The 12,905-nt window shown below is 39.3% G+C and overlaps 1 protein-coding gene across 3 annotated transcripts in view; it reads right to left on the bottom strand.

Annotated features, from left to right (window-relative positions):
* The window catches only part of rph3aa (rabphilin 3A homolog (mouse), a), a 52,496-nt gene extending 39,800 nt beyond the window's left edge, over positions 1-12,696 (bottom strand). For 2 of the 3 annotated variants that reach the window (XM_085280335.1, XM_085280337.1), the window contains exon 1: positions 12,565-12,675. In XM_085280335.1, the coding sequence (XP_085136461.1) occupies positions 12,565-12,665 (101 nt within the window). In that variant the 5' untranslated portion in view covers positions 12,666-12,675. Of the gene's footprint in view, positions 1-12,564 lie in introns of all 3 variants that reach the window. The other variant, XM_085280336.1, reaches the window with a different exon arrangement.
* Between the last annotated feature and the right edge of the window lie 209 nt (positions 12,697-12,905).

The following is a 12,905-nucleotide window of genomic DNA, read 5'->3' as shown; positions in this document are numbered from 1 at the left end:
GAATCTCATCTCTGATTTTTGCAGATGATGTGGTTCTGTTGGCTTCATCGGGTGAGGGCCTCCAGCTCGCACTGGAATGGTTCGCAGCCGAGTGTGAAGCAGCGGGAATGAGGATCAGCACCTCCAAATCTGAGGCCATGGTTCTCAGCCGGAAAAGGGTGGAGTGCCCACTCCGGGTCGGGGATGAGTTCCTGCCCCAAGTGGAGGAGTTCAAGTATCTCGGGGTCTTGTTCGCGAGTGATGGGAGAAGGGAGCCGGAGATCGACAGACGGATTGGGGCTGCAGCTGCAGTAATGCGGACGCTGCACCGGTCCGTCGTGGTGAAGAGGGAGCTGAGTGTAAAAGCGAAGCTCTCAATTTACCGGTCGATCTACGTCCCTACCCTCACCTATGGCCACGAGCTGTGGGTAGTGACCGAAAGAACGAGATCGCGGATACAAGCGGCAGAAATGAGCTTCCTCCGAAGGGTGGCTGGCCTCTCCCTTAGAGATAGGGTGAGAAGTTCGGCCATCCGGGAGGGGCTCAGAGTAGAGCAGCTGCTGCTCCACATCGAAAGGAGCCAGCTGAGGTGGTTCGGGCATCTGACAAGGATGCCCCCTGGGCGCCTCCTGGGTGAGGTGTTCCAGGCATGTTCCACCGGGAGGAGGCCCCGGGGCAGACCCAGGACACGCTGGAGAGATTATATCTCTCGGCTGGCCTGGGAACGCCTTGGTATTCCCCCGGATAAGCTGGAGGAGGTGGCTGGGGAGAGGGAGGTCTGGGCCTCTTTGCTTAGGCTGCTTCCCCCGCGACCCGGCCCCGGACAAAGCGGATGAGGATGGATGGATGGATGGATGGATGGATGGAGTTTCAAAGATGCAATGAGTCGAGTAAGACAAAATGTTAAGGTTGTGGGTTGTGCCATATTATATCCGTTGTTAGACCTTAAATGAGGTTAGCCAGCTCAGGAAGCCCAGGCACCCTCATCTACTACAACAGCAAAATCCCAGTTATTTATGGTACACAGAACATTCCCCAAGGAGCTCAAACACTCCCATCTGAATTAGACTGGAACATTTCAGCACTCCTATGTGCACGCACCCTCTTCTATTCAACACTTTCATCATCCCACTCCACGGCATCCCCCTGTTTATTATCCCTTTCCTCACACTGCCCCCACAGCTGTCATTTCTGTAATCATCACAGATCGCGTTGACTTCTTTACCAGCGCCCTCTGCAAAAGCTTCATCCTTTCACCCATTCATCATCATTTGTCCATCTATTTAGGCGGCTGTGCCATATGTCTCTCTTTTCCTCTGCTGAGGCTTGTCAGACTTGTGAAGTAGCAGCTTACAGAGCTTAGTTTTACAAAGACCCATCACCACCTACTTTATCCCCTGCCTGATGATTCTTCTTAAACCTTAACCCACATGCACACAAGCACCCCAGCCCTGTGTCTAACGACTCTTGGTAAAAAGCACAGTAATCTAGTCTCCAAATACCAACATTGGTGATTCAAAGCTTTGACACATAGCTGAAATGACTGTATTTAGTCTGCGTAGAAGAGGAATCAGCAGGACAAAAAACATATTCCTGTCAGAACATATTGTTTACAAGTAAACTGAGGGATGAAAGCAGGACAAGACAGTTTAGTTGCTCATGAGGATGCATTTCTTTTTTTTTTTATTTAGCCCTAGACTCTGGAATAACCTGCCACTTGATCTTTGTTCTGCAGAGTCTATACAGTCTTTTAAATCCTGTCTTAAAAAATCACTTTTTTTACTTTGGCTTCTAATTTGAGTTCAGTTCGAGTCCCACAACGTTTTTTACATTGCGCTCTATTATTCTATTTGTTTGATTTTGTTTGTTGTATTTATTTTTATTGATGCATGGTTTTATCTTGTTTGTTTAAACTAACGTAAAAAGCAAGTCAACCTCAGTAAACCTGTTTTTTTTATGTGCAACAGAAATAAAATTTGCGCTGACCTATTTTTGCCAGTGGAATATTCACTATTGTATGGAGTAGGATTAAATTTTTTACAGTTTTTCATGTTCCCCAGAGGATAAACCCACATACTTGTGTTGATTCCCTCAGTTTTCATTTAGTCCCACGATGGGGTTGACATGTTTTGTTTCAAGTGAAATGAGAACTTTATACATTTCAATTTAAGTTTGTTCATGGTACAAAAAGGATGCATTTATCTAAACTTCAATACAGCACTAACTTTAGTACTTTTAATTTATCAACCAAAATAATGCAATAAGTACTGGATGAGATTACATTTAACATTACATTTACACAGACATTCATGATCTCAGTATGATGAGTCTCCTGACTTTAGTGAGCCCCTTACTTCTCCTCTGACTGACATTGACATATTTAGTTTTTAGTGAAATATTTTAATACTTGGGGAAAAAAGCAGCTAAAAAAATTTAAATGTAGCTGTTCATTTTTCAAGTCAGGTCAGCTTTATTTATATAGCACATTTAAAAGACATCAAGTATCGGCCAAAGTGCATTTGTGATTCAAATATCAACTACTACTACAATGATCACATTTTGAGCAGATGTTCAGATTACCAAAACATATTTCACCAGAGTTTGGTGGATTAGCACAATCAGTTCCTGAACTAAATTCAGACTGTGTCCGTATCCCAACATTTACATAAGGCTAGATCTATGCATAGATTCAGTCCTCAAACTTAAATTTCATTATTACTTCTGGAAATAATGTGTACAAATATGTAGTGGTACATTACAACAACACAAGCAAAAAAAAAGTTGTTCATATTAGTACATTTCTTTAATTTAATGGCTCTCACAGTGCCTCAGAATGTTTTTGGGTAATGTACTGAACCCCAGTGAGGCATCTAATATTCCATTTGTCTGACAGATAAAAAGTGTTGTATGCATGGCAGTTATATAGCACAGTCTTACTCACTACTTAAAGCACTTCTAGCCACACATTTCACTGATAATTTACATAGCACTTTTATATGTACTATACCTTGTACCTTGTGTTCATGCAACCAACCAACAGAATAGCCGTTTACACTCATGTCTTAGGACTATTGGAGGGAGCCGGCGGAAACTCACAGAGCCACACAAAAATACCCCAGCTGACAAGGAGATTCAAACCTAGAACAATTTTTCTGTGAGATGACAGTTGTAACTACTGTGCCACCGTGCTGCCCGAATCTGTTTGGATTTATTGTCTGTTTGGATTTAGAGCATTCTGATAGCTTTAAGCATAAGACACCTACCATTCATTAAAAGGGTCATTTGTTGCATGTGTTCTTACTTCCTGTTTTCTCTTAGGTTTTTACACTAATAAGTATTTTTTATTTTATTTTTTATTGTCATTGTCAAAGAACAATGAAATTGCGTTTGGGGCTTCCGTACAACCCGTAAAAAAAAACAAAAAACAAATACCCCTTAAAACCCAAGTGTAAATATTTATTTAAAAATATTTATTTCAAAATATTTAAAAATACATTTTTATGCAACTGCAGCATATATCTAAAAAATATGTTGTCATTGGCAGGACTTTTTATTAAATTAAAAGCAGATACATGGAACAGGAAAAAATATCGTATCGGCAGCAGTGTGTATACACTGTGTTCAGTTCACTGTGGCTGCCGTGTGTGTGTGTGTGTGTGTGTGTGTGTGTGTGCGTGCGTGCGTGCGTGCGTGCGTGCGTGTGTGTGTGTGTAAGAGCACATGCCCATATGGTGAGCAAAGAGTGGAAATCACAGTTTCTGTCTATGTGTAAACACCAGGGGCAGCACTGAAACCATTAAACTGAGCAAACCAGAACACGAACGTCAGACTTCCCATGTCTGTTTCTCATCTGTGCTATCTCTCACACTGCTTACCTTAATGCAAAAGAGGTTGGTTTAAAAAGGGTGGCAAAGTTATAGATACTTTTAATTTTCAAGCCAAGATTGTTTAGAAATCCATTAAGTCCTCAGAAAAGAAGAACATGATCTTCCAATGAAGCTGTTTTTCTTTGCGTCATCAGATGCAAACTTTCTTCCCCATGCCCACCAATTAAGGATTAATTTTTCAATGCATTTGAGAGAAACGCTTGAAAAGCAGCAGGTAACATCTATAGAAATGAATTGCTGCAACAATTTTCAGATAATGTGCAGTTTATTTTAAATCCAATTGATTTGTCTTTTGGATCTTACCGTTATCTCGAGAACTGGTGATTTCAGACAAAAAGATCGCTGTGAGAGAACAAAGTGAGCTTTTCAAAGTTGGCTATTTCTCAAGAGCTGAATTTACTAATTCAGCTGAATGACAAAGAGATTGACTGTCTGACAAGAGAAGAGGTGCTACAGTAAAACTGTGAGTCCAGAGAGAAACTATTGTCTAGGCTAAGAATGCTATTTGTTCTTCACATATTCTGTTCTATTCTATTCTTAGCAACAGTGGGAAGGAATAACCTATAAACCTATATAAATATTTATTCACAGAAAGAGAACTCTGATAAAACCAGGCTTAGGGAGATGCAGCACAGTTGAATTGTGAGAAGAAAGAGAAGCAGGAAAAAATAAAGTGAGAATTAAGAGAAAAGCGCAAAACACAAATTACAAGAGAGAAAAGTTAATGATATGCAGTAGCAGGTATACATAAATGCATCTGGACTAAAAAGGGGTAGGTGGAGAAGAAAGGAAGGAACAGCTCGTCCTGCTTTCACACCTCAGTCTAGGAAGGCCCACAGCAACTTATAGTAACATATTGCTCAGGGTCACCTGCACTATAAAGCTTTATTTTAGGCCATCTGTTTCTTGAACCCAAATAGGGAGCTGGTTCCATGGGGGAGTAGCCTGATAACTAAAGATTGTGCCTTCTTTCTTGCAAACTCTGGGAACCAGATGTAAGCCTACAATCGGAGATAAAATACTCTACTTGGATTATATGATATTTAGAGGTTTTTAAGATATGATGATCATTCAGGGTTAGGTGTTCTATTGACTAGCTTAGGAATGGTAGCTGCATCCAGTAACAACTCATAGACGAGAAATGAACTTGGTGCACTACAGGGAGTGCAGAATTATTAGGCAAATGAGTATTTTGTCCACATCATCCTCTTCATGCATGTTGTCTTACTCCAAGCTGTATAGGCTCGAAAGCCTACTACCAATTAAGCATATTAGGTAATGTGCATCTCTGTAATGAGAAGGGGTGTGGTCTAATGACATCAACACCCTATATCAGGTGTGCATAATTATTAGGCAACGTCCTTTCCTTTGGCAAAATGGATCAAAAGAAGGACTTGACAGGCTCAGAAAAGTCAAAAATAGTGAGATATCTTGCAGAGGGATGCAGCAGTCTCAAAATTGCAAAGCTTCTGAAGCATGATCATCGAACAATCAAGCGTTTCATTCAAAATAGTCAACAGGGTCGCAAGAAGCGTGTGGAAAAACCAAGGTGCCAAATAACTGCCCATGAACTGAGAAAAGTCAAGCGTGCAGCTGCCAAGATGCCACTTGCCACCAGTTTGGCCATATTTCAGAGCTGCAACATCACTGGAGTGCCCAAAAGCACAAGGTGTGCAATATTTAGAGACATGGCCAAGGTAAGAAAGGCTGAAAGACGACCACCACTGAACAAGACACACAAGCTGAAACGTCAAGACTGGGCCAAGAAATATCTCAAGACTGATTTTTCTAAGGTTTTATGGACTGATGAAATGAGAGTGAGTCTTGATGGGCCAGATGGATGGGCCCGTGGCTGGATTAGTAAAGGGCAGAGAGCTCCAGTACGACTCAGACGCCAGCAAGGTGGAGGTGGAGTACTGGTTTGGGCTGGTATCATCAAAGATGAGCTTGTGGGGCCTTTTCGGGTTGAGGATGGAGTCAAGCTCAACTCCCAGTCCTACTGCCAGTTTCTGGAAAACACCTTCTTCAAGCAGTGGTACAGGAAGAAGTCTGCATCCTTCAAGAAAAACGTGATTTTCATGCAGGACAATGCTCCATCACACGCGTCCAAGTACTCCACAGCGTGGCTGGCAAGAAAGGGTATAAAAGAAGAAAAACTAATGACATGGCCTCCTTGTTCACCTGATCTGAACCCCATTGAGAACCTGTGGTCCATCATCAAATGTGAGATTTACAAGGAGGGAAAACAGTACACCTCTCTGAACAGTGTCTGGGAGGCTGTGGTTGCTGCTGCACGCAATGTTGATGGTGAACAGATCAAAACACTGACAGAATCCATGGATGGCAGGCTTTTGAGTGTCCTTGCAAAGAAAGGTGGCTATATCGGTCGCTGATTTGTTTTTGTTTTGTTTTTGAATGTCAGAAATGTATATTTGTGAATGTGGAGATGTTATATTGGTTTCACTGGTAAAAATAAATAATTGAAATGGGTATATATTTGTTTTTTGTTAAGTTGCCTAATAATTATGCACAGTAATAGTCACCTGCACACACAGATATCCCCCTAAAATAGCTAAAACTAAAAACAAACTAAAAACTACTTCCAAAAAGATTCAGCTTTGATATTAATGAGTTTTTTGGGTTCATTGAGAACATGGTTGTTGTTCAATAATAAAATTATTCCTCAAAAATAAACTTGCCTAATAATTCTGCACTCTCTGTAGTGTACCCATAGAGTATGAAGACATCTAAAGTCCTTTCAGTTTCAACTGCATCTTTTAGTGGTGAATGCTAATTTTTGGTAGCTAAGTTAGTCACTTTTCTATCAAGGCTCTTCTTGCCTCTTGTCTTTGTGTTAGCTTGTTTCTAGTGCAATGATATGGAGGTCTCCTGACGTGTTCTAGTAATTACAAAACAAGGAACATTCCTTGCAAAAGCATATGAAGTATCTAATTCAATGCATCTGTTCTTCTGGAATCCATTGGCACTAGGACCCCTGTATGTAGGGTTTGTTTGTTTTTTTAACTAAATAAGCAACCCAAATAACAGTTTGTTGTTAGTTGATGCACAGATCGCTGGTGGCATATTATGTGTTGGACATTTTTGCCCTGAGGCTCCTGAAATAATATTTGGGTCATGCAAGGGACAGACAACAGCAGCACATAAAAGTGTCATATCAGTTTTCTGTTTACAGCTGTGCTTCTGTTAGATAATCACATCTGCCCACCTATTCTTCCTGTCTGTGAACAATTTAAGTGTGCTCACAGTACACAGCTAATCAAACAATCCTAGCCACAGTGGATTTGTGCAGCACATCTGCTGTTCCTGCTGTGTTGAGACAATTCCCACTGAAAACAATAATGCCTCAGCTGCAGAAATGAGGAAGAGTATAACCAATTCAATGGTCAGTATTGCTACATGCTCCAGTGAATGAGCTCATGTGGAAACAGCCCCCACTGGAAGTAATGGGAAATCTGAAATTCATCAGTTTCAATTGATTGTTGTAATGGATTAGGGCAAAATGGACACGACCCCTACCGCGGCACCAATTTATCATCAAAAAGGCGATTTCACTCACTTAACTGGAATGGTGCAAAACATATGGCAGCTGTTTATTTTTTACCCTAAAACATACAAAAGATTTGTGCCCTATGAATGCATTTGATATTTATTAGATGAGGTCCTAAGTTGGAGAATGAAGATGTCTTAGATACTCTGCCATAAGCTAATGCTGCAGCATTTCTCTTGTAATCAGTTTTAGAGTAAAACTGTAACATTGTCTCTTAGACTTTGCAATAAAATGTCTGCATGTAGAAATCATAAGTCAGGTTGCAACAAACTCTAAGGGAACTCTACTAATGGTAGGTTAATTTACAATTATTTTATCATTAAAGGCTGGAACTATAACAAAAACATATCTTTTCATTAATTTCAGCTGGTATCAATACTCAACAGTTTTGTTTTTATTTACCATCTCTGTAGTCCTACTAGGGTTTTATTTTTTTTAGTTTGTTTATTTTTCTGTGTTCATAGGCAGGTTGACATATACTTATGCTCTCGAGGCATTGGATTTTAGGAAATACAAGCTTCTCAGGGTGGAAGATTTTTTTAGTTAGTCAGTATTATTGTTTAATATTTAAATTATAACAACTATAATATCTCCAGATATCCGCAAAAGCACCTTTATTCTCTGACCCACAAGGCAACCTCTGGGGCCTTTGTGCCAAAAACTGCAGTTCTTCTAATGGGCATTTGATGTCAGTTTCAAGAGCAAGTCAGTCCCCATAGATGCCCATGTTAAACTGCACAACTAAAATAGCATTAAAAAGCATGTATACAGCCTGGTAAAAGAAACCATTTTGGTAAATGGAATGATTCTTATATAGCGCTTCTCTAAATGGTAATGGCCTGTATTTGTATAGCGCTTTACTTAGTCCCTGTGGACCCCAAAGCACTTTACACTACATTCAGTCATCCACCCATTCACACACATTGTAACCACAGTTGCCCTGGGGCACACTGACATAGGTGAGGCTGCCAGACACTGGCGCCACTGGGCTCTCTGACCACCACCAGTAGGCAACAGGTCAAGTGTCTTGCCCAACGACATAACGACCAAGACTGTCGGAGCTGAAGCTCGAACCGGCAACCTTCCGATTACAAGACGAACTGCCAACTCTTGAGCCACGATCGCCTGTACTCTCCTAGAGCACTCAAAATCCTTTATACAACATGCCGCATTCACATTTTTTATGCTTAAGTTTTATACTTAACTCTATTATCTATCTTAACTTTATTAGGAAATAATACTTTGACTAATACTTTGGCTTGCTGTGAAAAATTTGTGCACTTATTAGCATTACATTTTTTGTCTCTGTGTTGCACCTGTATAGTTTATGGATTGCTTACTAACCAAGCTAGCTAGTTTTAGCTCAAGTCCACCCTGTCATCCAAATATTGTCACTTCTTGTTCCTGAAAACCAATAAACACAACTGCAAGTCCATCATTGTTATCAGCCCGTACTCAGAGCCAGTGTCAGAATACGCACTGTATATGAGTACAGAGACCAGAACTCTAGAGTTGTCTAGTCTCTGTGCTGTAATGTGATCTGAAACATGACTGAAACTATCCTACGTATCATGCAAGTTAAACAAAAAATGTCTGAAGCTGGTCAAAAAGGACTTTTTCAAGAATCTTAGTAAACACAAAATGCACACAATTTTAAGTGAAAGTGTTTATTATTGAAGGGGGGAAAAATCCAAACCTACATGCCCCTATGTGAAAAAGTGTTTGCCCCCTAAACCTAATAACTGGTTGGGACCGCCAGGACTTAAAAAGCCAGTCCAAAGTCTTCATTTTGTTTTTATTAAGAGGTGGACTTGCTGGTGTGTTTTGAATCATTGTCCTGCTGCAGAACTAGGTCATGAACAGACTGAACAGTGCCATTCTTCTTCAAGATGTTTTGGTAGACAGCACAATCCATAGTTCGATTTACCACAGCAAGTCTTCCAGGTCCTGAGGCAGCAAAAGAGCCTCAGATCTCACTACCATCACCATATTTTACTATTGGTATGATGTTCCTTTTCTGAAATGCTGTGTGGGAGTCAAATCTTTTTGGCTCTTTTTGGGGGAGGGGTTGGCTAATGTGAGATGAGCCTTCATGTTGTTTCTGGTCAGGACTGGTTTTCTCCTTGAACCCATGGATGACATTTTTGCCCAGACTCTTTCTTATTGTTGAATCATGAACTCTGACCTTAACTGAGAAATCTGAAGCCTGCAGTCCTTTATTGTTGTTCTGGGTTCTTTTGTGACCTCCTGGTTTGAGTGCCATTGGAGTAATTTTGGTAGGCCGGTCACTTATTGGAAGCTTCACTGCTGTTCTTTTTTTCTGTTTTGTGTATAATGACTCTCACTGTGGTTCAATAGAGTCCCAAAGCCTTAGAAACATCTTTGTAACCCTTTTCAGACTGACAGATGTCGGTGACTTTATTTCTCAGGTATTCTTTAAAGCGTGATATGAAGTGTTGCTTTTTGACGTCTTTTAGCCTGTTTTATTTTGTCAGACATGTTCTATTTAAGTGATTTCTTGACTCAGCAGGTCAGGCCTGAATGTGTTTAATGAAACTGAGCTCAGCTTTCCAAAGCATGTGGTTAATCACAGTTAATTCATGATTTAACAAGAGGGGCAATTACTTTTTCACACACGAGCAGTAGGCTTGGATAACTTTTCTGAATTCATCAATGAATTCATCATTTAAAAAATGCATTTTGTGTTTACTCAGGTTACCTTTGTCTAATAATAAGAATTTGTTTGATGATCTGAAACATATAAGTGTGAAAAATATGCAAAACACTATGAGGAGGCAAACACTTTTTCACACCACTGTATATACATATACATATGCGATGATCATTAACAGAAGATAATATTCACCTCCTTTTCTTTTTTTCTTTTTTAAGACAGTACGAGAGGTATTTGGTAATAATAAGTTATAAGTTATTTTGTACTTCTGTCCAGCGCTTTGGTCAATGTTGCTGTTGTAAATAAATGTGCTATATAAATAAAACAAACTTGAACTTTGAACCTTTCCCCCTCCTCACTCCATTCATCCCAGACTGAACAGAAATGAGCATCCTCACATTAACCACACCCACTCACATTTACACCTCCCCTCTTTTCTTCACCAGCTCTGTGTTGTCTTGTTGTTTGTCTAAGTATTTAAATCCTGTGATGTACCACTCTAAATGTATTCCTTAAAATACTGCTCACAAAAAAGAGAAACAAAACTGCTGTCAGATCCCTCAATAGATGGTGGAGACCAAAAAGTGAAACAAAGTTTAGAATGTCTGACTTACATTACGTTTGTAGATACAAAAAAACAAGTGAATGAAAATGTTTCCACTGCATTAAAGGTGCAAGCATTAAAAAGCAGGTATTGCTGGTTAAGATAGCTGTAACTGACCTTATATTGACAACTCTTTTATCACCAAACTGCTTTACTGCAAAAAGCAGCTTTCAGGACAATTAGGTATCGAATGGAAATGTCCCAAAAAACACAGACGCAAGAAAAAAAGCCAAGCAGTAAGATGGTTTTCCCCTGACTTCAGCAGTCAGGGTGTATAGAGCTAACGTTGACCATTTCTCCTCAAGCACATTAGCCACATCAGTCAGGACCTGAGAGATCAGCACCCTGTAATCCACAGGCATCCATCTCGTTCAAACTGCAGCCAATGCACCTGATTTCAAGGCTTTTCAAGGGATTTTTAGCAGGGATTATAGGCTGCATGGGAAAGAAGAGGGGGCTCAATGAACCCAACAGTTAGAGACAATAGAACGAAGATTAAAGAAAGTTATAGTATTGCTTATCAATTTTACACAATTCTACATAAATTTTCCTCCTCTCCTTTCATCTCTGTGTCCTCAGTGTTGACTTCTTCAGTGTCACTGCATATTACACACTAAGTTGTGGGTTCATTCCCTCTGCAAATAGATGGCAGAACCAGCCCAGTTCTCAACTGCTGTGAGATTATTGCAAACTCTAGATTGATTTCTCAAACTTATCATTACAGTATCAAGAATATTAAAAGATAAGAAAACTAGCTAAGACAGTAGAATAGGTAACTTCAGCTAAGTTAACATGATACAGCTAGCTAACACCCATAGTGTATAGGAGACTATCTAGAGGTTATAGTGATAAAATAGAGTAAATTAACTCAATGAAGTGTGGAATTACAGTGCCTGCGTCATTTTATTGACTGCTGCAGCTGTCTACCATAATCATTATCAAAATGATCATTATCTGTGTTTATATGTTTAACATTTCAGAAATCACTCAAAGAAAATTCTGAAGTGGAGTACAGACTGAAGGGAAAGCCCCTACCACCTAAAAAACATACCAAATATAATAATATAATTATATATTATATATTATTATATTATATATCATATATAATAATTCATTAAAAATGGTGGAACATTTATGCCGGCTCTGTCCAACACTAAACTAAAATAATAAATAACAGATAAAAACAGTGTTGCCCTTAAAGCAAAAATTTTAAAGCAGTTTCCATCCTCTAATGTAAACCATGACTGGAAAGGCTTGTCATGAGTAGTTAGTGTAAAAGAGGATAAAACACACTTGACTGCTTGTCTACTAAGCTTTTACATATTACAGAGCCCGACTGACTGGTTTTAGCTTATCACAGCTACACCATTGTTAAGTCAAATGTCAGCCAGCAAAAAACAAGAATTTGTAGTACAGGCATTAGGTAATTTGTTTAGTCAAATGCAAAATACAAAAAATAAAGAAATATTTTTGAAATATTTATCATGTCTATATTAATGTAATGTCATATAACTGTATTAAAATGAATCCAAAATATGCTAATATGGATAAAGAATTTTCTAAACTTATAAACTGGTGTCAGAGCTTTTACATTCTTTTATTATTTAAAAGAAAAAAATCAGAGCTTTTAGGAAAATATCTAAATTTAAGTGTTTTGAGTTAGCACTCATTTTTTAAAGACTGCTTGAATAACATTTAAAGTAAACCAGAGACTACGCAAAATTCAGAGGTAGCAGTGAAGCAAGGAAGAAGTAAAAGAAACAAAAATGAAAAAAAAAGTCTAAACTAAAAGCTTTCCAAGGTCATTTTCTTCTTCTCATTAAAATACATGAAAGAGGGTGTGAGGACTTACCTGAGGTGTTCAGACAGATGTTGTGTTGTTCTTTTTTTCTGCCAGGAGCAGGCTGCTTCAGTGTGACACAAGGTATAATGCCAACAGCACAGCTTCAGCATCCTTTGTATCACTATCCTCACTGACAGCCTCCTCAGCACACACACACTGTAGTAAGAGCATCGCCCCTCCTCCCTTTCTCTCTTCATTTCCCCTTCTCTCTCTCTCTCTCTCTCTCTCTGTTCAACTAAATCCGTCCACTCTCATTTCATCAGCAGAAGATGAAATGGTGAGGTCACAAGTGCTGCCAAAGTGAGCTATTTAAGTCAACCTAAATACAATTCACCATGCAAAGTATTTGT

Source organism: Mchenga conophoros, linkage group LG7 (assembly GCF_057382185.1).
Source record: "Mchenga conophoros isolate Kocher_MC1m ecotype Shallow Benthic linkage group LG7, M_conophoros_male_GT1.1, whole genome shotgun sequence".
Classification (NCBI taxonomy): Eukaryota; Metazoa; Chordata; class Actinopteri; order Cichliformes; family Cichlidae; genus Mchenga; species Mchenga conophoros.
The sequence above is the reverse complement of the archived record's forward strand: the minus strand, read 5'-3'. Positions and strand labels throughout refer to the sequence as shown.